The sequence below is a fragment of the Lissotriton helveticus genome, chromosome 2_2, assembly GCF_964261635.1.
Source record: "Lissotriton helveticus chromosome 2_2, aLisHel1.1, whole genome shotgun sequence".
In the NCBI taxonomy this organism is placed as follows: Eukaryota; Metazoa; Chordata; class Amphibia; order Caudata; family Salamandridae; genus Lissotriton; species Lissotriton helveticus.
The window spans coordinates 158,361,545-158,389,392 of NC_136060.1; the positions used below are offsets into that span (position 1 = coordinate 158,361,545).

At 41.7% G+C, this 27,848-nt stretch overlaps 1 protein-coding gene across 5 annotated transcripts in view; it reads right to left on the minus strand.

Annotated features, from left to right (window-relative positions):
- Positions 1-271: 271 nt before the first annotated feature.
- GNPDA2 (glucosamine-6-phosphate deaminase 2) overlaps positions 272-27,848 on the minus strand; it is a 138,362-nt gene continuing 110,785 nt past the window's right edge. For 3 of the 5 annotated variants that reach the window (XM_078678243.1, XM_078678241.1, XM_078678242.1), the window contains exons 4-7: positions 21,991-22,173; positions 20,563-20,747; positions 19,189-19,363; positions 272-4,840 (exon numbers count right to left, since the gene is read on the minus strand). In XM_078678243.1, coding sequence (XP_078534369.1) covers positions 4,779-4,840; positions 19,189-19,363; positions 20,563-20,747; positions 21,991-22,173 — 605 coding nt within the window. In that variant the 3' untranslated portion in view covers positions 272-4,778. Of the gene's footprint in view, positions 4,841-18,224; positions 18,300-18,615; positions 18,710-19,188; positions 19,364-20,562; positions 20,748-21,990; positions 22,174-27,848 lie in introns of those variants that run through there. The other 2 variants (XR_013608326.1, XR_013608327.1) reach the window with 2 other exon arrangements.

A 27,848-nucleotide genomic window follows, 5' to 3' on the forward strand; every position in this document is an offset into this window, starting at 1 on the left:
ATCCATCCTCTTATTGCCAAAGTTTTTACGAACACACCTGTTTAGAAAAACCTATTGAAGCAATCTTTACATTACCTTATTCTGTTGTAACACCACTATCTCTAATATTCCCAGCTACTCTTCCTTGTTTATAGGCACATGTATTTTTAGGTGAACACCACTGTGTTCCAACCTATGGTTAGGTCACTGTGAATAAATCATTTATTAATTGAATAAATATATATTGGTCATCGACATGCACATAGTTAACACAAAGGACTTTTCACCAGACAGGAAACTCTTTATTTGCAAAATAAATACTTGCATGAAAAAACAAAATCATGAAGAATTCTTAACATAAAAATAGCACCAATGAACATACAGCTTCAACAAGTTAGTCCATTGAAAAAGCAATTGCTAAGTCGAAAGTTCAACTTTTCTTCGGGTGACGTGTAAAGACAGGCAGAGCAGCTTTAACTCTGAATAGGTAATGGCATATTAGTGAGAGATATTTAGCAGGACTTATAAGTTAAATACGAGGAGTGCATATACTTCCAACTAAAGCAAATGTGAAGCAGACTCAAACAATGCAGACTTAATTCTATATCATACGTGTTTCTGAACCCTTTAGCAAAGAACCGTCTAGTAAATGTATGGATAAAAGGAATGTACTCTGCAACTCCTGGGTTGGGTGATTAAGGAATGACAGACGGTGCTAAACTATAAGTAAAGTAAAGTATACTGATCCATTCCATGTGTAAAAACTTAGCACAATCTACGTTTAAAGATCCATATGTATACAACGATTTTGGCTTCCTACCTGCCAAAGAAAAAAAAATGCAATCTGTGTAACGCTATCCGACTATTATTTCCGGCCTCCATGGCGTGGACATGTGATAGAACCGTAAGATTTGTATGCTTGAGTATCACCATTTGCTTCACGGTTTATTACCAAAATGACAATAAGTTTTGAGAGCAGTGTCATATCACTGGATTATGTGCATTTGTAAGCCTCTGGATAAGAAGCCCAAGAAAGAATGACTGTTTTAGCAAAGCTCACATCTGGTCACTGTATAGCATCCACTACTTTGAGACCTGGCAGAAATTCTATGTAAAAAGGCAATTTATTTACCATGAATATTTTTTATTTATTTTTGTTTTGACTGTCAAGAGTAAAATGTCCGTGGTCCGGTTTTCAATGGGGAATAAATAGACAGTCCATTCTTCCCTGATGTGTGTGAGCTTCCTAAATATTTTTACTTGGCTTCAAATCTGTTTTTTCATTGAAACTGCTTTCTTTACTCTCAAAAATCCCCATTTAAGCCTGTTGTACTTTCTACTCTGCCTCTCTTGGCATAGTTTGTTGAATTAACACAATGTAACATTTTGTGTTCCCGATTTTTCTTCTTTTAAATCGAAGTATGCCTGTGTATTGACCATAACACCAATGGGCATCTTATTCTCCTCCATCTGCCCTCCAACTGCCACCCTCACCCAAGGTTCTACAATGGAACGGGGTAACGTCATAGTACAGTGGGCGAGGGTGTGCGGCAAGAGGACAGCGCGAGGCAGGTCGCGAGAACAAGTACAGTGGTAAACACAACACATCCCCTCATTTACAGAAATGTGTAAAAATATGCAGTAGGAAGGGGGGGGGGGTGAAAGGAGGAAAAAAGGGTGCGAGGAGAAAACAAGTTAATCACATACAAAATCTTGTAACTTTTTTGGTAGAATTATTTCTCTGCCGTGTCTGCTAATAACAGGTTCCTTGGCCATGGTCCCACCAGCCTGGGAACCATGGGGAGGTGAACAATCTTGTGTAATGTCAGAAGTTCCGGCCTGAGGTGTGTCATAGGTGTAACACTCCGCTAGGTTGGAGCTTTCACTAGTGTCCTCACCCAGATCGCTCAAGGGAGCCCTAATTATAACCTCATCCTCTTCAGGGTAAAGGCCCTGACTGGTGTCATCATCAAGAACCCAATCGTTTGTAGAGCAGGTGGGGTTACTCCTCCGCTCTAGACTGGAGTGCTGCGGAGCTGTCGTCCCATCCCCTCTGCACAATGATAAGGACAAAAAATGCCAAACCTTTAAGTCACTCAAAAGTGCGGAATTGCAGAAGATTTTCTTTACCATAGGTCCTTTCTTAACAAAGCCACTACTTTTGTCTCTGACCCACTCAATGTTGACATGTTTGCAGGCATGTTTGGAGTCATAATAATTCTTACAAGTTTTTTGAGAGTGTGAAATTCTGCTGTTGACTGTTTCCATGGACCAGTCCACTTTCTTAGGAGTTAACCACCCCACGGTGTCTTTGGTGATAAGTGTTCTGCCTCTTAATAACACAAATGGACTAGAACCTGTGGACTCACAGGGTGTGACACAGAAAGCCCATAAGTTGTGTGTTAATTCCTTCGTCCAAGAGAGGTTGTTACGATTTGCTAGTTGTACAATTCCTTTCACAACGCGATTAAATCTCTCTACTGCACCATTACCCACTGAGTGGAACAGAGAGGTCGGTTTGTGGAAAATGTCATTGTCGTTGATGAATTTTTTAAAAAGTTTCGGAAATGAATTGGGGACCATTGTCGGTTACAATACATTTTGGGAACCCTTCCCTCAGGAAAAAAGTTTTTCAGAACTTGATGATGGCTTTAGTATCAGCACTGTGTACGATTTCTACTAAGGGCCATTTTGAGAAATGTTCAACCAGAACAATAAGGAAAACTTGTTCACCATTTTCCCAAATAGGACCACAAATGTCTATTCCTAATCTGGTCCATGGCGTACAAGGATTGGATAGTGGTTGAAGTGGTGGCCTTAAAGTCAGTTGGGATTTGTCTGAGTTCTCACACGCAGGGCAGTCCCTCACACTTCTCTCTATTTCTAGATCCAACCCCGGCCACCAGTATGAGTTTTTAATTCTACTTTTAGTTTTTCCAATACCAAGATGCTGTTCGTGGCAAATGTCAGGTATTTTGGTTCGGAGTGAGGTGGGCGTAAAACTTTGCCATTCCTGAGGATAAGGCTGCCTTCAGATGATAATTTGTGCCTTAATTCCCAGAAAGTGCGTAAATGGTGGGATAAGTCTTTTTTAATAGGCCAACCATCTATAATGTACTTCCCTGCCTGGCACAAAGTGGTATCTATTTCTTGGGCCGACAACCAATCATGTTGTGAAATACAAGGTACCTCATCAAGAATATTAGCTACACAGAATGATTCAATGTCTACAGTAGAATCACTCGTACAAGGTAAGGGTAAACGACTTAAACAGTCTGCAACAACATTCTTGAATCCAAGAACATATTGTAATTGTAATCCATCATCCTGACTGATGTGTGCTAGGCGGGGAGAGGCACTTTGCAGACCTTTAATGGTTAGGACTTTAACCAGGGGTTTATGGTCACTTCTTAGGGTAATGTCAACCTCCATTAGTACTGTCTAAAATGCTTCAAACCCCATGCACATGCTAAAGCCTCACGCTCTATAAAAGAGTATCTGCGTGAGGCAAAAGCAGCAGTCTTTTCATTGCCCAAGTTGTCAATCTGGCTCAAAACAGCTCCCAAACCCCTACCACTAGCATTAGTAGTGACTATACTGTGTAAGGAGCGGTTAAAACCTTACAAATGTGGGGCCTTGCAAATGTCGTTTTTTATGTTAGTAAATGCCTCCTCACACTCGTCAGACCACACAAATTTACATCCCTGTTTCACAAGTTGTCTGAGTGAGAAGGTATTTGAAGAGAAGTCTTGAACAAATTTTTCACCAAGGTTCTACAATGGAATTAGGGAACGTCATAGTACAGTGGGCGAGGGCGCGCGGCAAGAGGACAGCGCAAGGCAGGTCGTGAGAACAAGAACAGTGGTAAACACAACAGTCCGTTATTTTAGGTTAGGCGAAACAACTTCAGATTCATGTTTCTATTGCAGAGGCTGCACATCTACTGCAGTTTAAGCAGTAGAATTGTCTGAAATCCCACAGAGTGCATTTATTTGCCAGGCACATCTAATAGCTTGGTGAGTAATGACTCGTGGAGATCTACTAACCCTTGGCAATGGCAATGAAAAGCCAGTAGGGAGGCTTATCAGTTTCATTTTGGACAGAAGAAACCCCTCACATCCGGCATCCAGAAAGGTAGAATAGTTAGAAAGACCATAAACATGGTCAAGGGTGCATGTCCATTTTTATGGCGTTACGTAATTGTATTTACCCGTATTTTTGGCAGTACAATAGATTTCAAGCGGTGCTGCCTTTTCATACCAAATATCACGTATTCAATAAAAATACAAACTCTACCTAACTCACTTCAACAAAAGCATTACGGAATGTGACAATTTGAATGCAATCAACACAGAAGTCATGTAGATTTATGAGCGAATAGTTTCAGGTAGCAAAGTATTTGCAAAGCCTTCAAGCATTTTGTTTCCAACCACAAACCAAGTGAAATAAAAAGAAAAACACGCATTGTAAACTGTAAACTGAAATGATTTGGGATGCAGCTTATTCACCTCTCATAGTCGGATGGATTAACACTGCTTAGAATCCCGAGAATGATTTAATCTTCAACCTTACAACTGAAGAGGTATTCACCAATTATATCTTTATGAAACTGTGCACTGAACGATCTGACGACGATCCAACTGAGTACAGATATTTGGCTTCCATATCTCTGGAATGTTGAATAGGGCTTGCCTTTTCTAGCCACGCAAGTACTTTAATTTGTGACATCGTGACCACTTCTAGCTTGCTGCACAGCAAGACCTTGATCTGAAAAGTACAAATATTCTCTTCAGCAACCTTCAGTTTTCTTCCTTCATACTGTGTAGTGGGTCCACGAGTTTATTATGCACATGCATTAAACCTTAAAAGAGAATACAAAAATTTACTTTAGTCTACTATGTTGAAAAATGGAAAAGGCCCGATTCACAAGGATTGGTGTACTCTAGGAGGCCAGGATTACTACTCGTGGCTTTCTCCTAGATTTCAGAAGTAAAACAAGACTAAGTCACGGCAAAATCTTTGTGAATACAGACTGCAGTCTACATTAGGAGAGCAAAACATTTAGCCAGTTACACAAATTTTGATGTGTATCCTTAATACAATGAAAGTAATTAGGAAACAAAGAAAATATCCATACATACACACATTCCATACATCTTAACTACCTAAATCACTAAATTAAATGAGATTGAGGGTGTGTTTTCTAAAAACTCCAAAACTTGAAAGAGACTGTTACTACACTGTGTCTGGTGGCACACTGAACTAATGCATCCACAGCAGGAAACTGTAATTGACACATGGTTACAGGTTTCAATATTGAAAGGCATGCTTAGACTTTCTTTATTCCGAGGCCAATAAATTGATTGATACTGAGTTAGGTAACACATCTGTGAACTGGCGCCAAGAAACCTACGGGTTAATAATGTGTGCCTCAAAATGCATGTTATGTCAACACCACCCGATTCGGCTTCTGCCTTGTGCTATTATGCACAAAGGGCAATCTCTGTACTGTTGCCTTGTAACCTTCAGGCATGATTGTAATAGGGTAGACACCATGACCATGTTACATATTGACAACGTTTTTTTAAGAGCAGTCCAGTCCTGAAACCAGAAGCAAACCCTTTACAGACCGAGAATGATCAGAATAAGAGTAAGAGCAAATCTCACAGCTAAAAGCTAAAGAATTACATTTTCTGAAACAAAGACACCTGAGCTACACAACAGGTTAGTGTTTCTCAAACTGTGGGCCGCAAGCCTCTGGTGGGTAACGAAAGTCCAATCAATTAATAAAGAGGTCTTTAAATTCTGTATTAATCTGGTCACATTTGCTGCACTTCAAAGACAGAGGTCAAATGTAAGGCTATGTCTTATAAGAAATTGTTGTTTGTTAGACCGGTCAGCCTTAGGGTGGTCTTCCTGCCAACGTTTTGCCTTCCTCCTACCTTTTTGTGCTGATCTAGTTTTTGCTGGCCTTAGGACACTGTGCACTTTACCACTGATAACCAGTGCTAAAATGTCTGTGCTCTCTCCTCTAAACATGTTAACATTAGTTTATACCCAATTGGTATACTTAATTTACTTGCAAGTCCCTAGTAAAGTGGCACCACAGGTGCACAGGGCCCATAAGTTCAAGTGCTACTAGTGGGACTGCAGCACTGATTGTGCCACCGACTTAAGTAGCCCTTTCAACATGTATTAGGCGAGCCTGTGTGGAGCCTCTGTGTGCAGTTTTAAACTGCCATTTTGACCTGGCAAAATAAACCTTTGGCCAGGTCCAAACCTTTCTTTATAATGCATATGTCTTCCCTACGGTAGGTCCTGGATAGTCCAGTGGGCAGGGTGCACCACATTTAAAAAGTGGGACATGTATTTTTCTGTTATACATGTCCTGTTGGTGAACATGTTTCACTACTGCAAGGCCTTCCTCTCTCACAGACTAACATTAATTACCTGATTACATTTTATAAGTGTAATTTCCAAATGGAAATAGGTAACCAGTTCATGTTTAGTGTCTCTGGAATCGAAATTCAAAATCCTAACTTATAGTGAATTCAGATTTTAAATTGACTGGCTGACAGTTGAGCTTTGTGTATGCCTCCTAGACAGTCACACACAATAGGGATCTAAGGTGTGCGTGGATGGTCTTCACTGGCAAGATGGGAAGGAGTAGCTGGGTATAGGCCCACTAACACCTGAATCGGATGTGTCCTTCCACCATACAAAGGGCTGCATGCCCACTGTAGCGAGGGTCGAGCCAGGACAGGGAAGGGAGTGTGCTTAGGGATTTCAAAGGAAAACCTCTTAAAGCTTCCCCCCCCCCCCCCCAATTTCAAAGGCACAACTGGGTATAAATACTGGACTAAAGAAACTACCACTTGATTACACTTCTGGACCTGTGGATACTTTGCTAGGAAGAAGGACTGCTGCTCTGCCGGAAGGTTGCACTAAAAGAACTGATGCTCTCCTGTGCTGACCTGTTGCACTACCGAATGGGGAAGAGGAACTGGACCTGCAACTTCATCTAGGGCTAGTCTGCTGGCCTCTTCATCTGAGCCTCATGGACATAAAAGGTTCAACAACCAGCTCCTGCACCCAGCTGCAGTGTTTTCCTCACCCTCCCACCACCATTTGAGGATTTTTGTATGTTGTTTTCACTGTTTTACTGCTGCACAAATATTTTCCAGCTTGGCTCTAAGTTAAGCCTGATTGGCACAAAGCAAACGACCAGGGAGTTAACCACAGGTTGATTTGGGGTTTGCTTGTGCCTTACCCCGACAAGGTTTGTAGTTACTACTTGACCAGGGCCCACACACCAGTAAACCAGTAACCCAATTTCTTACACTGTCTAGTTTTTAGCATAGGGATTGGTGTTTGCAAACTCCTCTCACTTTGCAGTCATGAAAAAGGAATTATGTGACAGTTTAGCTATGGTACAGGGCGTGTTAAAGGAAAGGCTGTAGGATACAATTTTTTTGTACCCCACAACAGAATGTAAATACCCGTAAATTAACTTACACATTCAGCAGTTAGGAAAGCAAAAATGAAGAACATTTTCTTAATTCTGAAGTGTGATGGAAAGAAAGATTTAACCTTTTGGGTGCTCAGTTTGGCCAGGAGCCATTTTGAGCCACTGTGCTCGTGTGCTCAGCACGGCTGCCAGCTGTCCTAACAGAGGGCACTGGAAATCCCTCTGGTGCGGGCACCAGAGGGATTTTCCCCCCCCAGCTCCCCAGGCTGTCTATGTGGTTTTGTGAAATGACAATCAGTGCGCATGTCACGCTGCCGTCATTTCATAGAAACTGAAACGAGTCAATAAGCTCATTTCAGTTTCACTTTCTACGTGCTCTTGGTGGCTATCTCAGCCCCCTGAGCATGTAGAATGTCAGGAGAGGTATCGTTGGAAAAGGGAGAATCTCCCCTTTCCACTGGTACCCCTCCCTAAATTCCTGCTTGGGGATCGCCCCACACCGAAATCATTTATTTTTTTTAAAATCCCACAACCTTCCCTCATAGAAATGTGAGAAAAAAGATTTTTTTCAGATAAATTTGAGGTTTGCAGGGGGTTCTGGGTAGGAAAACGTTGGGGGTGGGGGAGGAGGTCCGTGCAAGCCATACCTCCCTGAACTCCCCCTGGTGTCTAGTTTGCAGAAATGTGTTGGTTTGGTAGGTTTCCCTAGATGGCCGCCGAGCCCTGGGCCAAAAACCCAGATGACCCCCTTGCAAAACCAGGTCGTTTTGTGATAGGTCATTTTTATATCTCCACAATACGTTTGGGCCCTTCCCTGCCGTTGGCACTTGGCCCACCTGCACGAGTGAGGTACGATTTTTATCGGGAGACTTAGGGGAACACAGAATTGTAGAGCAAATGTTATTACCTATGGACTTTCTTTGTATTTCTGACTTCCAAATTTGAGACAATGTGTAAAAAAGAACTAACTATGAAAAATGTCCTGTAATTCACACGCTAGTATGGGTACCCACAATTTCAAGATGTGCAAAGAGCTACTGTTTCTTAACTCTATACTTTGTTCCCAATTCGGAAATACATAGGTGTCTTTGATACCTATTTTTCACTCTTTATATTTTACCAAATGATTTGCCATGTACCTGGTACACAATGGAAAACCATTGCAAGACGCTGCTCAGTTATTGGCTCTGGGTTCCTCTGATTCTTGGTGAACTTACAAGTCCTATATATCCCCACAACCTGAAGGGTCCAGCGAATGTAGCAGTATAATACTTTAAAAAATCTGTCATTTTTAGAAGAAGGTACAGGTGAAAGCGTTGGCACAAATGGCTGTTTTTTCAACTGATTTTCAATTTTTCTTATTTTCAACTGTTAGTTTCTATAAAAAAACTTAAGGATCTGCACAAATGACATCTTGCTGAATTCAGAATTCGGTCTACTTTTCGGAAATGTATAGCATTCCGAAATCCATTATTGCTTTCACACCCATTTCTACCAGTAACTGGAAGGAGGTTGAAAGCACAAAAAGTAGCAAAATAGGCTGTGTGCCAGTAAAATGCCAAAACTGTGTAAATAATTTTGGTTTTGTGACAAAAGTCTGGTTGTCCCTGATAGCTGTGAAGATGGTGCTTTCAGCACCACAAACCGTTTGTTGGTAGCATTTGCAGGGAAAAAACAGATGCTTTCTTCTGCAGCACTTTTTCCCAATTTAAAAAAACCAAAATGCTGCATTTTGCCTAATTTCCGGATCCCCTCAAGAGGATTCCACAAACCCTTGGTACCTTAAAAATCCCCATGATGTTGGAAGAAAAGGACGCAAATTTGGTGTGGATACCTTATGTGGACAAAATGTTACAGGGGCCTAAGCACGAACTACTCCAAATACCCAAAAAAAGGCTTTGCACTTGAATTGGAGATGGACAAATGATAAATATTCACTGAAACTGGATTTCCACACATTATCATTTGTGTGCAATATAGTTTCATTAGTAAAACTGTATGTTTGTACAAACTTAGTAGCTATTTCCATGGAAAATGTGCTGCCCATAAAGGACGTTACACACACACACACACACACACACACACACACACACGCGTACCACACAATGCTTTAATTAAATTAAAAAATAATGCCGGACTCATGTCCATTAATGCTAGGTGGGTTGTGAAGGTTTGTTATTCTGAACATTGGGTTGTGGTTCTAAATAAGTGTGGAAACCACTGCAATAGAAATCACAGAATTGCATTATGAATCCTAGAAAGAAAACTTGGGTCATAGCAAGATAAAAAAGGTTTGCCAGAACATTGGCTGTGAATTAATATCACAGAATTTCTATTTCGGTTTGAACATGAGTTTCACTGGGCTTGGTACGGGTAACCAGAAAGTGAGGAAAGACTAACTGCTGAAATTTGTTGGCTTGAAATGACAAAGAAAGTCAGTGAATTCTACTGAAAATGCTTGGAGAGCTAGGCTGGTAGTAAAGATGGTTAGTGCAACGACTGTTAATATTTTTGTAATTGGAGTATTCTGTTGGTAGTGTATCACAACACAAGAAATCCAGACCAAGCGACTCTTTACTCTGCAAAAGTGTCACTAATAGCCACAGCCTTGATTGGCAGATTCTTTCATACAGGGCACACTAGATTTCTTTTTTTTGTGATAGCTCCTAACTACTTATCTACACTTAAGAAAGTCATGGTGATTGTAAGGAAAGGATTCTGTTTGCATGATCACCCTACATTTTTTGGACTGATGCTCCTGGTTTTTCGACTATGAAATACACTGGGCCCTGCTGATCAGGCCCCAGTGCAGTGCATATGCTCTCACAGGAGGTGTGAATGGCTCTCAAGAAAGAGGAACAAAAGGTCTGCTGGAGGGAGGAGGTGTGATCTCCCGCTGACATGGTGATCTAAGGGCTGTGGCCACAGATAGCCCAGCTTCAAAGAGACTACCACTTCTGAAGAGTACGTTACAATGTATCTGGTAGAGCCATATTCTAGTTGTAGATTCCTTACCTTTAAAATTTCCCCCACGTGTCAGTCTGGATCCGGAGATTTTTCATTAGCAGTATCCCTGTAAGTTGGTAGCTGGTGTCGGTCAGCTCCATGTCAGTCGTCGGCCTCATGCACGCCGGAAATGATATCACAGGACCTACATAGACGCTGATCAGGCATGCTGACGTCAGTTCTTAACACAACTTTCCATGCCAGAAACAAAGAGCCATGAAAGACACTGACCACTGGTGAGCCAAAACTAGGGCCCTTTACGGGAGTCCCTATCCCTAGAAATCAGTTTGAAGAGCGGGGAGGATGGGTGGGGCGGCAAGGTATCTACAACTAGAATATGGCTATACCACATATATTGTTACCAAAGGTAAGTAACTTACTCATCTTATATAGATTTCTAGTTGTAGATTCCTTACCCTTAGAATAGGTACCCCAGCAATACCAACCCAGGGGGAGGGTCTGCAAACCAAGATCACCCGAGGAAGTCCTGGAGGACCGAACAGGCAAATTACCCATCTCTCTGGACTTGGTTGTCCAGGCAGTAGTGTCTGGTAAGCGTGTGCATAGATGGCCCACGTTGCCACCTGAGGGAAATCCAGGACTGGGACTTCACATGCCAACACAGTGGTTGCTGCTGTTGCTCTAGTAGAGTTGCCTCGTAAACCCACAGGAGGTTGCTTCTTTGCCAATGCGTAGAACAATTTAATGCAGAGGACAATCCATTGAGAGATGGTCCTTTTCTACACTGCCCGACCTTTCTTGGCACCCACGTAGCCAATGAAGAGTTGATAGTCCACCCAGAAGTCTTTGGTACAGTCCAGATAGAAAGACAACGCATGCTTTGGGTCCAGGCAGTGGAGTCTCTCCTCTTCCTTGGAGGGATGTGGGGACAGATAAAAGGTTGGTAGTGCAATGGATTGTCCCACATGAAAGGGCGTGACCACTTTAAGGAGGAACAAAGCTCTTGTTCGAAGCACCACTTTATCAGGATGGACAGATAGATAGGAGGCTTGGATGGTAGAGCATGGAGCTCGCTAACTCTGCGAGCAGAGATTGATGGCAAATAAGAAAGCAGTCTTAAGGGTTAGAAGCCTGAGGGGCAATTATGAAGAGGCCCGAAGGGAGCACACATAAGAAAAATCAAGACCAAATTTAAATCCCTTTGGGGCATTATGAAAGGAGACAGAGGAAACAAGTGAGATACGCCTTTAAGAAACCTATTGACAATGGTAGATTTGAAGAAAGGCGGCTGATCTGTAAGTCTCAGAAATGCAGATATAGCCGAAAGATAACCCTTTAGGGTGCCCAAAGCAGAACCATGCCCGGCCAAAGAAAGTATGTACAATAGAACCTCCCAAAGAGGGGCAGAAAGAGGCTCAACAGCCTTTGCTGTGCACCATGCCGCAAATATTTTCCATCTACAGGCGTATACCATTTTTGTGTGGGGATGCCAGGCTGCCAAAATGACATCACAGACTTTGGTTGGAAGGTCGAAAGCGGTCAACGGCCATGCTCAATCTCTTTGCAAGGAGGTGGAGAATGGACAGGTTTGGGTGAAGAACCATCCCCTGCTGCTGCAACAGATCCTCCCGAAGGGGCAGTCTGATTGGAGGATCGATGGCCATGCTCAGAACGTCGGAATACTAGATTCTTTGTGCCCTATCCGGAGCCAAAAGAATGACCGGGCCCAGCCATGTGTAATCTTCTTGAGCACTCTGGGCAGAATTGGTAAAGGCGGAAAGGCGTAGCGGAGGCCGAAGCTCCACTCATAATGAAAAGCGTAGACGAGCGAGCACTGCCATTGAAACTCCAGCACACAATACTGCTGACGTTGCACATTCTCTCTCTTTGGAGGCAAACAGATCTAACCAAGGCTCTCCCCGCCGCTGAAAGAGACCTTGCTCCACCTCCGGATAGAGATGCTATTTGCGATCAACCAGGCACCGACGGCTGAACCTACCCCGACGTTGTTCCTAGCGAAGAGGCTCCTGATGCCGACCGTGCCCCGCGCACCAGAGGCACACGAGGTGTGGATCCATCGCAACATCATCCGATGACGGGATCCACAGGGCTTGAATCCAGTCCTATCCTGGGACATCTCAACGCCATCAGGAGTCCAAGGTAGCCAAATAAACGTCAAGGGGTAGATTCCTCCGGATCTGCGCTGAGGTTGGCACATAAAAAGAAAGAACTGACCTCAACGTGCCCAGGCGGCGTCTATTTAGGTCCCACTAATGTCAACTCTAGCGTGCACAACACTGAGGATGGCCGTAGAGCCGACTGACGCCACATACCAGCGTGCAGGGGTACTGCAAATGAAGAATCTCCAGATCCAGACTGACTCCAGGGGGAAATTTTAAGGGTAACTAAATTAGAAGTCTCTAATAGATAGGCAAATATAAGTCACACCTAGCCCGCTCCTCTGTGTAGACATCTCCTTCATAAGGGGGACCCATCGCAGAACGTTTTTCAAGAGGTGTGGCCGATTATACTGGGCACACCATAGGGGTTTGCCCACAGCTATTACCCAGTAAAGAAGGATCCTGACACTTTGGATTTGAGATTGCTTCCTGTGGAGTTGGCTCAAAACAATGTAAAAGTGCGAGGGGTTGCCCCATTGGCTGGGAGTCCTTCCCCATCTGCAAACTTGAAGTTGCAATAAAAGTGGCACCCTTGGCTACCAGCCTCAAAACACTGCTGGACAAGAGAAGAAAGACTGCACCTGCAGAAACTCTGAACGACAGAAATGAAGGCTGCAACGAGAAAGGCTGCACCTGCTGAACTAAGACAGGACTTCTGAAAGAGAAGGGCTGCTCCTGCTGTTGACTTTGTGGAGAAAGGCACCAAGGGTTGGACCTGCTCCCACTTGTGCCGAGGACCAGTGAGTTGACCTCCAGGGCTAATTGGCTAGCCTCCTCTTAAGCTTCAGGGAAGCAAAAGCTAAATAAGCCCTGCACAGTGCCCAGCTGCCACTGGACCTGCCCTGGGCTCCGCTGGTGTAGCCTGTGAGATTGAGTCCTAACCCCCAACAGGTGCTCCCTAGTTCCTGGACCTTTGGCTGGTGCTTGGGTGTACTTTCTAACCACAGAACAGCAACTTGAGAGCCTAAGCCAAAAGATAACAGCTTTTGGTCGGAGTTTGAGGCTCATAGTGCACGGCGCACATTCCGGTATTCCGAATTCTTCCCTCTTGCCAGACCAGGTAAGACTTGATTCAGGCCTAACAGCCCCTGGGGATTTTGCTGCTAATTTGAGTATGTGTGCACTGGAAAATTACTGACTTCAAATCAGAGTCGTAATGGACGCTTGAGGCTGACTACTAGTGGGGTATACCCTGGATGTTACCTATAGTGAATGGGGAATAACCATGGGCGCTAACATGAGGAGTGAGTGCAAAAAGGAATCGTCAGGGAAACACTACAGCTCCGACACCAGGGAAGGACTGTGTAAAATGTTTGTGAATGCCATTTGTTTGGGTAGTTAAAAAAAAAAAAAATACTTGCCACTTTTCATAAAAGTGAGTATGTGGTTGGACAATTACAAATTGCTGCTGCTTGAAAGCCCGTGTTTAGTAATCTGTATCCAACCCCTATCCACCCTCACCCCCGTCGCCACCACCAGCACCAAATGGGAGCCATGGACTGGTCGGACAACGCATACCCTGAGAGTCACCTGCAGACGGGGGTCTTTGCTCAATTACTCAAAAACCATAGTAGATCAGGCCCGAGACATAAGGAGTAAAATGCCTTAATCACCACTGTTGGGCACAGTGGCCCTCTTAAAGAGATTGTGAAGGAGCAGAGAAGATCCAGCACATGCGACTTCATGCATCCCAGTGCTGGTTCCGGACACTACCACCTGCGGCGCTACCTCCAAGGCTACAGCCTGCTCAGCCATACCCAGAGTTTCCAGCAACTGCTACAGATCCATCAATGGGTCACTGTAACCAAGCTATAACTGAATGATGAATGCTAATACAAGCAAACCAGTCTTGGGTTGCTTGTATTCCTGTTCGGGAGGACGTGGCCCGGCTGTTCAGGCTGGACGGTTCCCAATGGAGCAGGTTCAAGACTGATTTGCATATGGCTGGGTCGGAACAGAGGTAGCATGGTGTGCAAAATAACAATGGACTGGGATGTAGCCCAGAGTAATTACCAGTGGCTGAAACTAATTCAAGCATCCGATCCATCACTTTTTGTTTGCTTAAGTGCGATGCCCTGAATTGACTGAGTATGTCCAGATGCGAGTCCTGTGTACACTGCCATTGGAATCAAGCTATACCCCCGACTGATGAGCCCTAACTAGGGCAAAACTGATCTTGGGATGCTAATCTTCAAGTTCAGGGAGTACCTGGCCTAGCATTTGAGGCTCAACTATTCTTATGGAATAATAACATAACAGCAGGGTCACAAATGATTTAGATATGGATGGGTCCAAACTGAGGGGGCAAGGTTGGCAAAATAACTATGAACTAGGATGCGCCCGAGTAATTTACAATGGCTGAGGTTAATTCAAGCATTTCATTTCCCACTTTTTGTATACTACATATTCAGCATGTTCAGCAATGCCATGATTCCCTCTGAAGCGCCAGCTGGCTTCATGGATCTGATGGCCTACTTGTGAGGAGGTTTGCAGCCGTCTACCACTCTTTGCCCTTCATGCAATTTTTTTTCATTGACTCCAGTATCACGGGTGAATCTGGCCCTAATCAAACATTACCAGCGGGACTGACGCAAAGAGTGAAAACACCTGAATGAGTCGTTCCACATTCATCTGCCTTGGAGCCGGACTTCAACATCTCTCGGCGCCACAGATAACCCAAACAATGCCACTGATAACACCATTGGTGACGCAGCAGACATGGTCTCTACCCCAACCACTGCCTCCACCTCAGCTGATGCCACATACGGATCAGCCAGAGAGTCTGCCAGTGATATCCCACCGCTCCTGAAGAGAGGCACAGAGACTAATAGAGGAAGGCAAATATTACTTTAGAAGTGTCTCTAAAGTAATATCTGCCTTCCTCTATTAGTCTGTGTAGACCCTCAAGATGATCTCAGGGTGGATGATATGGGGACGACACACTGGACCCAGAATTTGCAGGCTTGATGCGCCCCAGCACGGGAACTGCTATCTCCAATGGAACATCCCCCACTGGAGGTGAACTCTTATCAGACCATCATCAGGTATCATCATCAGGAGGGCAGTGGACATGTTTGACCTACAGCCGCAATCCACGGAAGTCAAATCAAGCATTCTTACTGAGACCCCGCATTCCACCTCCCACAAGACGAAACCATTGCTTCCATTTGATGAAGCACTCACAGAGCCAATGCTAGTAATATGGGAAAAGCAAACAACTTCCACTGTTCCCAGCGATATAAACCAGCTTCAGTGTACCCCCCTTTCCTTTCAGCTCATCCATCTCCAAAGAACCTGTGGTGCAGGCCTCTTTGCACTAGGTTTTCAATTATTGCATTATTTTCTGTCACACTGATGGGACCATCTCATAGAAGACTGCAAACATAAATACCCTTAAGGCCCATTTTAAGTTATGCATCAGGACTTACTGCAGTCGTAAAAGTTATATTCAGGTGCCTTCTTTCGTTTTATATTAATGCCAATGTTTCGGTTTCCATCCCACACTGTAGGACACAGCTTTCAATAGCTGACTGGATGTTTTACACAGGACTAGGGAGAAGTTTGTTAGTTATAGGAGAGTTATGTGCATAGGATTGGCACATGGAGATTTCAAACATTCCTCGGTCCACAGAGAGCTTCTATTGGTGGTTTCTTAAGTATGATCTTTTCTTGGTGACCAGCGCCAGTCAGTGATTACTGGGCAATATGATATGTGGATTGTGAAATTCACGACTAGTAAAAACTCAAATGCAGCGTCATACAGTAAATAAACCTAAATAACCAGATGCCCACCCATTTCTATATCTTTGAGGGATAGAATGTTGTAGAAAATTACCATCTTGTGCCCGATGTCCCTCCAGATTTTTTTCCTATCTGCTTTGCTGGCTTTAGAATTCTGTACACTTTACCCCTGCTAACCAGTAGTAAAGTGTTTTTGCCCCCCCCCCCCCCCCCTCAAAACATGGTTAGACTGACTCATCCCTCATTGGTACATTTAACTTGCCTGCAAGTCCTTTTGTAGAAAATACACTCAGGATCTGGAATTTAAATTTGGGACTAAAGCATATATAGTGCCATCCACCATATTGACAGTGCCCCTGTGTAGCCTGACTGCTGCAGTATAGAACCTGCAGTGTGACCTGTCAAAATAACCCTTTTTGACAAGAGAAAACCTACCTTTTCTTCCTTTTAAATATTCGTAAGTCACCCTTTTGTAGGTCTTTCAGTCCACAAGGCAGTTATTTAAAAGTAGGATATGTAGAAATGTAATCTTAATATGGCCTTACAGTGACTTGCATTTAAAAACTATTTTCTGATGGATACTTCGAACTGCAGATTTCTCACCCAGGCGCCAGACTGATCTGGAGATTAATCTCAGTAATTTCCTTATTTGCCCACAGGTGGTGTGCCGCTCATGGGTGAGTCACTCCCACCCCAGGAAATGACATTGCAGCCACAATGTATCAGTCACCTGTGCACATCGATGTCAGTTTCTTACTTTCCAAGCCTTCCAATGCACATCCGGAGCTCGCTCCCTCGCTTCATTCACCTGAAAGAAAACGTTTTCTAAAAGGTTTTCCAGTGTGCATTTCAAGGGGCACAAATCCCCCTGAAATGAAAGTACAGGTTGTAAATCCTGCAGTGACTGCCACAAACAAATGTCATTGACGGAACCTTACAAGGTCTGTCTCTGGTGTCTGTGAGCTCCTCGCAGTAATACAGCGACTGCATTCAAATACATTTGAAGGCCACCAAGGACAGTAGGGCCAAAGTCTATGTGTTGAACATCATAAGAAGGCAAGGAATGCCGATCCCGGTTTAAGCCAAGGACGTGTTCTCGCTCCCGAGAGAGGTCATCGTCACATTCAAAGTCATCAGGTAAGTACAAGACAAAAAGGCATAGGAAGTCCAAACACGGTTTCCCTTTTTCTCGTCACTCTCAGCAAAAGAGGCTATGCGACCTCATGGTACGCAAAAGACTGAGTCTCCAATTTCAGAATTAATTCTGGCTTTATTCACGATCCAATACTAGTTCCCTGCCCACTGCCAAGCCACTGCTTCTTTCGACAGTTATATCTCTGTCCAACAGGAAGAATCTAATCAATTTCTTCTGTTGTATCTGAGGCTTAGCATCAGGAAATGCCAGGCAATGTCATCTGTCAAGTCACTTTTTTGTCCAGGGGCAAGATCATCATTGGTGCCATTACTTATAATTTCCTAACCTGGGGCAAACGCATTTCCATACATATAATTCTACAACACAGTCCATTATCTGTTTTCTACTGAAAATGTAAGGCACATATTTATCACTATCAGATGATCAGCTTGAATTTCTCTAATTGTGAAGTTTAGCATTTCCTCTATTTGTTTGCAAGTAAAACTAATATTTTGCTCTGTAAGTGGAGCCAAATTCATCTGCTCCATGTAACTTGACGGCATACTTAACCCTTCTGTTTTCATATCAATGTTGCTTCATTTATTTTAGTTTATGCATTTTGGTAAAGGAGTGCCAACTAAGAAATGTTTGCCTGAACTATGAACGTGGGTTTACCACTCTCAAGACGGATTATGATGCTGAAACTCAGATATTAACACAAGTACACGTTGCTCAGTACTCCAAGTCCTTCGGCTACAGCACAGATGAGAATTCCACTCTGCTCTGCCTTCCGGGTTACAGTCCCTGAATACACGGGCCAAAGCAACAACTGCAGGAAAGGTGAGAGGAAAAATGTATGTTCTCAGATACAGTCAAGGAAAATGAACATCTGGTGAATAATCTTAGTGATTTAGAAATCAGCCTATGTGTTAAAAGTATCAAAGTAAAATAAACTAAAACAAGCAAATTTGAGAAGTTCCGTCTGGTCAGTAAAGATGTCATATCAGCCTGCTCTATAGTATGCCACTGTCTGCATCATATAGAATTCCACTTAAACTTTGTTCAAATTCTGTCAATTTGTTTATATTGTTAATGAAACTAATAGATTGACGACCCAGCCTCCCTACAATGACTATGTAACTAACCTCCATCATCTCAGCTGCACCTCCAAACTATGGTCACATGTGCTACATATAGGTGCTCTTCAAGATCTTCGTTTAGTATTCAGCGATCAGGCTTCTGTTTACAAAGTACAACAGCATGGATTATTTTTGAGAGCCTGTGAAGCGAAAGGGGAAATAAACATTGCATGGGGGAATAATTGCAAGTGGTTTGAGTTGCTACGCAACCTTGATATGTTGGCAGGGTTAGTGATTTCAAATATTATTCCAAAATGTATTGCTCATTTCTGTCAAATACTAAGCAACACAAATACATGAAATTCCACCTACATCGAAAGTACTTACAGAATGACTGACTGGTTTTATTAGGCTTTTGGCTACATCCCTTTTGCCAGCACAAAATGTTAGGAAACTTTACAATCAGAACTGGAAAAAGAAAAAAGGAGCTTACACAGTATTAGAATTTCATGTTCTTTTGTCTCAATGTATGTACAAATAGCTGAATTCTCATTAGTCTTCTAAAAAAGAAACCAACCCTATCCAATGATGGCAATATTCTATACCCGTCTCACTCTGCAGCCCGACACCAACACTCACCTTTAAAATACTTCACAGTTTTCACTCTCAGTTCCAAAGTAGCATCTTCATCACAAACAAAGATTGTGCGAGGATGTTGCTGAAAAGCAGAAACAGTCCACATGTGGTTCACACCTTCTTCTATGGCCTTGTATAAGGCAAATGCTTTATGAGCTCCTGTTATGAGAATCATGACCTAGAAAGTATGAAATTCATAAACAAAATATCTGTGAGACTTTATCACTGTGATTATTATGTACTAAGATTTTTAAAAGAATAACAAATTTGATATCAACATTCAGAGGATGCTGGAACACAATTCCAACTATTTCTAGCTAAGGACATTTAGCAGGATATGATTATCTGTAGTTTATATCACATCATTCTTCATCTAGTAAAGGATTGCCTCAGCAGTCACCCTTTTTTTGGATGATAAGCTAGAGAGAAATCCGAAATACCACTTTTATTGGGGTAAAAATGCTGGGGATCTTGGAGGCACATATGGTCTAAATTCCAGTTCCAGTTTCCTAACAATCATGAATACAATCTTTAACCACTGGATATAAGCGGGGTTATGCATGTGCTTCCATAAACATACACATAACATAATGTGCATTTATAAAGCACATGTTCACCATAAATTATATCTTGGCGCTGAATAACAGATGTTTATTTTTACCCAACTCAATGGTCTGCATTTTATTGACCTCAGAAGGATGAATTAACCCGCCCGGATTTAAACCATGAGGTCAAACACAAGCCCCTACAGTGGACGCATTAGTCCACTAAGCAACCAGACCCAGCCTACTGTTAAGTGCCTCTTAACATGATCAGGTCCCAAGAATCACATGGTGTAGCAACATTAATGGATCTTGAAAAACAAACTTAAGAGTCACAGTGGTGACGAACTCCAACTGCTTAATTTAACCACACTATTGATTAAAATAAACAAAACTGAATAAAAGATTTTAAATGCTATCAGTCCAGAACAGCCATACTGCTATATTTATATCTGTAAAAGCTCTCAGTATTATACAGAACTGTACTTCCTGCCTACTTTTTATGACAGTATTTTAATCACATAGTATTTCAAATCAAGGAGGATGGTTTGTCTATTTGCACTTTACTTATTATTTTATTTAACTGTAAACTTGTCCACTGCTCTAGTCCAAGAATCTGAAAAATATGGTTGATCATGTCCATCTAGAAAGATATTCTGCAACAATATAACTCCAAAGAAACCAATAATAAGTGTAGGTTACCAATATAAATTCATGCCTCCTTTGCAAATACCTCTGAATAGCATAACGAGCAAAGTAAAAGTACAGTGTAGATCTTTAAAAGATTAAACATTTAATATTCAGCTCTGTTGTTAAGTGATATTGAATTTCTTACCTCTCTGGCATCCATCACTGTCCCCACCCCGACAGTCAATGCCATGGTTGGTACTTTGGAGAGCTCACCATCAAAGTACTTTGCATTTGCCAAAATGGTATCCGTTGCCAAAGTCTTTAATCTTGTCCTTGACATTAAGCTGGATCCTGGCTCATTAAATGCAATGTGGCCATCTGGGCCAATGCCTTCACAAATACAAGACAAAAAAGTCAAATAAAAAAAAGAAAAAAATCAAACTGAAAGAGTTCTAAATTATCTGAACCTAAAGCACAGCCATGCCAAGCTTGGATCTCAGTGGAAAATGTTAATTCCATAAATACTGTGTACCACATTCAAACTTCAAATAATTATGTAGTAGGCCATAGATTCAATAACAAGACTCTCTCAGTTCTAGGAGACTCTTGTCTACGGTACAGCTTGGTCTTGGCAAACTAAAAATATTGACCTATTATGCCATGTAATCAATGTTAATATAGTAGAATTGTAGTCCAAATTGCTTCCACTCACTGCTACACAAAACTATTGTTACTAAATAATTTCTGTTGCATTGTTGTTTCCGAAATCGGAAACCAAATGTGTTAAGGAAATAAAAATAAAAACTAGACCAAACAAGAGCTTGAAATGGATTCTGTGATTGAGAAAAGATGTCACTTACCTATAGCGATAGTTGTCCACTTGTTATAGATTAGTGGGCATAATTTATATGTTAAAAGCTAAACTGTGTTTGCCCAGTTTTTTCAAAGGATTACAGGAGCTTTTTATCTCGGCAATATTCTGATTGTAACCAGGCCAGAGTTTTCTGACCCCAGCAAAGGGGGCAGAATACCAAGTTTTGTCGAGCGTATTGCACCTATCGCACACAGTAATTACCAAGTGTGATAAAGTTTGAAACCTTCATTAAACTTTGGCAAAACCTTCCAGAATTGTATAGGGGAAAATAGTATGACATTTACCATGACATGCGCATTTTGGTGCAGTAAGAACCAAAATCCTCATGCTATTCCCCAAAAACCTGGAATAAGAGGACTCAAATTCCACAGGGAATCAGATTTTATCAGGTGCAATAAATAGCACCTACTCCTCTAGGTCACTGGTAATCAAGGGGCCTTAAAGTGGCAAAGACGTGTAAAAATATGAAAACGTGGAAGTAATAATTTAAAAAGTGTTTGGGGGTCCTTTTAGGCAGCTTGTGAAATTATTAAATAGTGTGAAATTGAAATTGTTCCTTCTTTATTCAACAAAAAGAAAGGCAGTGTAAAATCTCTATTTTGTTCATTTGTGGAACTTGGTTTGCAAAGAACTTACATGCTGCATTAAGCCCAGTAAATCAGTAGTGTTTACAAAAAAAATCCAGTACTTATTATATTATGTGCCTGTATTAAAGATTCATCGGCATGGGGAGGGTTACTCAACAGAGCTTCTTCTTACCTCCAACAAATAGTTCAATTCCGCCAGCTTCTTTGATCAGCTTTTCGAATGCCTCACACTCTGTCTGCAAATCTGGGGCATTGCCATCAAGAATGTGAGCATTATTAGGGTCTATGTCGATGTACTTGAAGAAATTGTTCCACATGTACGAATGGTAGCTCTCAGGGTGATCTCTAGGAAGACCTAAAGACAAATGCAAGAGTAATGGGCATAACTTTAAAAAATAATAAGAAAGTTAAAGTGGGACAACTGCATTTCCTGCTGAGAAAGAAATGACTTTGTATTATTTATACATTTGGGAATACATTTTTTTTTTTTACAATTTAAGAATCAAATTACTGAGGCGTGCGGCGGCAAGATGGCCATGTCCTAGAGGAGCTCCGCGGCGGCGGCAATTACTCTGCCACGAAGGTCCCACTAAAAGGCTCGTTTTCGGCTTCGCATTCGATATTATGTCGTCGGAAGCTGCCAGGACCACTTTCATGTGCTTTGCGGCCGACGGTGCCCGAGGGAAGGTGTATTTTTTTAATCTTGCTGACAATCCCTATTAACCCTGAGGGCACCTCGCGGCCACCATTTTGATACATTTTTCGCCGCGAATATTCTCTTCGCCTCAAAAACTGAGCTTCTTTTTTGATTTGGCTCCCTCCAGCTATGCAAAATGTTGCTGTTTCGCTTTTCCTCAGGTTCTATGGACTGCATTTATATCACATTTCCTTTTTTTCTACAAAACATATGCTTTTCCCCTTCTTTGGTGGCTTCCCAGTAGTTCCTCGCAATTATGCAGGTGACGCAATGATAATTTTTTCTTCGGAAGGGACACAGTTGGTCATCGTTATCTACTGAGACATTTTCTGTTCCACTTAGCTATATTTTTCCACATGTTGTTTATTTTAGAGCTGTATTTCTACGCAGTGATTTGGTGAAGCCCTTTTTTTTGGTTAGTAGTGCGTTTTTTTTTCTTCAACCAAAATGAGTGACTTTTACGTGACTTTTACTTTGCTTTTCACGCACTATCAAGTTATTCACAGATTTTCCTCTCAAGGATATTTTATTTTCATGGTTTCTGTGAACATTCCATCACTATTTGCCTCAAGCTTCACCTTATTTTGATAGCTGCCTCAGTATAGCTTGTTTTTAGTGCCTCCTTTCAACCCTGTGCTGCATATTATTTCCTCGCGATGGAGCATTCACAAACGAATAAAGCTCATGGTATCTCTGGAACTGTTTCTGGAGGGCGCACGGACTCCTCAACTAGCGCTATTAAACGCCAGAAAAAAAATCCCTCATCTTCAACCAAATCTCCTCTCCCTATTACGCTAGAGGATATAATGGATGAACTGCGTCTTATTCGTCCATTTAATTCAGACACTACGACAACTCTTCAAAGGATTGGGGGAAAATGCTCTGGCTTGGTACGTTTAACTGATGTTGAACAAAAAATAAGTGATGCCCAGGATGTAACTGCGAAAGCAGAAGCTCTTAACAAGGAAGTTATCTTACTGAAGAAATCCACAGAGGATTTAGAAAATCGGAATCGTCGTAACAACCTGCAAATTTATGGTATTCCTGAAGGTTCAGATGGGTCCGACATGATTCTCTTCTTCAAAACCCAGGTTTTACAGATCGCTGGTCTCTCCAAAACCGCTGACTTCAATATTCAGAGGGCTCACAGATTGGGGCCTCTGAATGTATCTTCAGCTGGCAAACCGAGAGGTATCATAGCGTATTTTTTGTTATACTCTGATTTAATGGCTATTTTAACTGCGGCTAAACAGCACAAACAAATGTTCTGGTCAGGACACAAAATCTTCTTCAGCCAAGATGTCTCCAAACAAACTGCCATCAGACCAGCTTTAAAGTTGATGAATGCCTGTTATGGTCTCATACATCCTTCCTTCTTCAAAGTGATTTATAAGGACAGATCTTTTTCTTTTGAGGATCCAGCTGACCTTTGGAAGTTAATCCATACTCATCGGGAAGAGCAGATGGAACTGAGCAAACGCTAATACTCCCTTTTAAGATGTTTCTGGTTCCCTTCTGTTTTTTTTCCCTTTGTTTTTCTGTTCCCATCTTGTATTTATGCTTATCGTCCCTTGTCTTGTTATTTGTTTCAGATCCATTAGTTACTGACGTTTGTTGAATCCTGTGTTTACCCTTCATGTTTTTCAGATTCGCACACCCCGTTGATGTCCCTCCGTGTATCCTGGTAAGCTCCCCTTTTACATGGTCTTTTCTGCATTTTGTGTTTTTCTTCTCGTCTGTTCTAGTCATCTTGTCCAGGCCTGTTTATTTCCTTCAGGTTATCATACTGAATACGTCGGCTCTGCCTTGTCTCCATCCCTGTGATGCGGCTGTCTTGGTTTCTCCTTTCCGCCCCCCTTTTATTGTCTGTTCTCCTCTTTTTGTGCATCATGGCTATAGCCTTTTGGCTTTCTGCCATCTCTTTCTTTACTATTATTGGAAAATTTGCTTCCATCTTTCTCTCCTTTTCTATCTCTTCTTTCCTTGTCTTTCCTTTCATTCTTATTTTTCTTTTCTCTTCAGTACAAGGTCCTCTTTCTCTCTCCATTTTCCTTACTCTTTGGCTTTATTATGTTACATTTACTTCCCTTCACTTCTTTTTCCTTCGCAACATTTTTTTCAATCACTGGTTTTTACTCTCTTCTTTTTTCCCGGTACATTGCTTTTTTGTTTCCTTTCGCTATCCTGTTGTAACTTGGATCTTCCTTTGGTGGTGTCCACACATTCCTTTTCTCCATCACACTGACATACTGTTCATCTTTTTCTCTTTAACTGTTTTTTCTAATTTATCCTCCTTTTTCCTCTTCTCTTAACTCGATTATGCCTTTTCTCCTACTCTTTCTTTATTTCTTCCTATGGTCTTCGCATTATTTCATGGAATGTTAAGGGTCTTAGAAACCCTATCAAAAAGCAACGTATTTTATCTCATTTGGCTCGTTTGAAATGTAAAGTAGCTTTGTTGCAGGAAACTCACCTTTCTTTGCAGGATTTATCTTCGCTACGAAAACAATGGGTAGGAGAAGCCTTTTGCTCCCCAGCTGTCAATAACAAAAATGGTGTTATTTTATTTCATAAATTGTTATCTGTTCAAGTTCAAAATGAAATTTCTGATTCTAATGGTAGATGGTTGTATCTAGATAGCATTGTTAATAATGTTCATCTTTTCTTTTGTAATGTTTATGGTCCCAATGGTGTGGATTTATCCTTTTAGAATGAGTTCTCTTCCCTTCTTTCTTCTCAAGTTGCTAAAGATTTGATTGTAGGTGGAGACTAATCAGCTCATGGATCCCTTTATAGATCGTAAATCCCAAGCACGATATGTACCCAATAAAATGCAAAAATCATTCCATAAATCCATCTCCTCTAGACGTCTGGTTGACTCATGGAGAATATCCCACCCTGACTCCCTTGAATTCTCTTTTTTTTCTTCAGTTCACTCATCACATTCCCGTATCGACTACATTTTTCACTCACAACATGCATTTCAATTTATTACTCCTTCTGAAATAGGTTCCATCCTCATCTCAGATCATGCCCCTGTCATCTTAGATATGGACTATCCATCTTGCCCTCCTGCCTCGCGTCGCTGGCGTTTCAATAATTCACTTCTTCTTGATCCACTTTTCACTACCCACTTCAAGCTTTTTATGGATGAATTTTTTTGCAATAATTTAAACACTACTTCAGACTTTCACTTTCTTTTGGATGCTTTCAAGGCCGCTGCCCGAGGTTGTGTCATAGATTTTGTTTCCCGTCAAAAGAAAGAAGCACTCATTCCGTATTCTTAAACGGATTAAGGATCTTGAACACCTATTTTACAACTAATTCTCCTGATTCTTTATCCTCCCTCATCCAAGCTAAAATACAATATAATAAACACTCTTGGGACTCTGCCTCAAATCACCTTCTTAAATTCAATGCAAAAATTTACGGCGGACGCAATAAAGCAGGCAAATCGCTCGCTAACTATCTTAAAATTAAAAAACAGAAATCCAAGATTGTTGTCATTAAAGACTCTCAGGGAATCTCTCATACCTCAGATGCTAAGATTCTTGATTGTTTTGTTAAATATTATCCTTCCCTTTATACGCCTGAATCTAATCCCCTCCCTTGAGCAAATTGACTCTTTTTTCAATCTATCCCTAAATCGCCTAAAGCACCCACGGAACTTTCCTCCCTTGATGTTCCAATTTTAGGGAAGGAGATCGTTGATGCACTTTCTCTTCTACCCAAAGACAAAACTCCAGGCCCGGATGGTTTTACTGTGCGCTTTTTCCTTCACTTTAAATCAGTTTTGCCTCCTCCCTAAAAAAGATAAAGATCCCTCCCATTGTAAAAATTATAGGCCTATTTCTCTTATAAATACAGATTGTAAGATATATGCAAATATTTTAGCTACCCGTATCAATAAACTTCTTCCCGATTTAGTAAATATATATCAATCTGGCTTTGTTAAAGGTAGGTCTATAACGGAGAACTGAAGAACCCTTCTCAACATTATACATTTATCTGCAAAGGTGGATTCTCCCATTGCAGCTATCACATTAGACGCTGAAAAGGCTTTTGATCGCGTAAAGTGGGATTTTATGTTTGGAGCGCTTAGATGGCATGGTTTTAGCCCCCCTATTTTTAAATATATTCAACTATAATATTCTGAACCCAAAACTTCTATTTGGGTTAATGGTGTCCAATCAGATTACTTCTCCCTTCATAGATGTACCAGGCAAGGGTGCCCTCTTTCCCCACTCCTCTTTATCCTTGCTTTAGAACCCTTTTTAGAAAAAATAAGAAACTCTACTTCTTACTCCGGATTTCAATATAGGGATGTAGAAATTAAATTTACTGGCTATGCAGACAATATTTTGCTTTATATCTCTAACCCCGCTGTTTCATTACCTGCACTTTTCTCTTTACTTGACGATTACTCCATGGTTTCCGGCTATAAACTTAATATTGATAAATCTGAAGTCCTCCCCCCTTAATAAGCTTTGCCTTTCTCATATGTTTGAAGGCTCAGGATTCGAATGGAACCCCGGTTTTATCAAATGTTTAGGTATTCACTATGCTAACACGACCAGAGAGACCATCAAAATGAATCATTCTGATATACTTCAAAAACTCTCTTCACTCAGACTGCTGATCCCCACTGTTCCTCTCTTAGTGGGGCCGATTGGCGACTATTAAAATGAGGCTACCCCCTTTTGTCAACTTTTACTTTTCTATGCTTCATATTTGCCTCCCTCATTATTTTTTAAAATCCATTAATCGTCTTCTAACGAAATTTTTATGGAATAATCGCAAAGCCAGAATCTCCCTTTTTCGTCTCCCAACAACCCAAGAATCTGGGCGGTGTTAATTTTCCTAATATCTCTCGTTTTCACTCTGCATTTACACTCAAACAGATTTGGCCTTTCCTTACCAATTCATCCCGTTCCCTTTAACAGCCTGGAAGCTCTTTAGAACTTGCTCAACTTGCTCCTTTCTCATTTCTTACAGCTACCCATTTATCTCAGCCTCCTACGAGATTCATTACCCCTGTTTTTAAGCATTAAAAAGCACTAGCGCTTTAACTTTTCAGCTTTTTTCTCTCCCTCATCCCCTTCATTTGACGACCCCGATTTGGTACAACAAATTCCTCAAGATCAACAACAGAGCACTTTTCTGGAAACAATGGATCGATAAAGGCATTTTTACCTATGATCATCTGCTCCAAGATAACTCTTTAAGATCTCTCCAAGATCTGCGTGACTCTTTTAATCTCTCTACCAAACATTCTACCCACTTCCTTTTACTTACACATACTCTTTCTTCCACTATCTGTTTGGACATTTCCC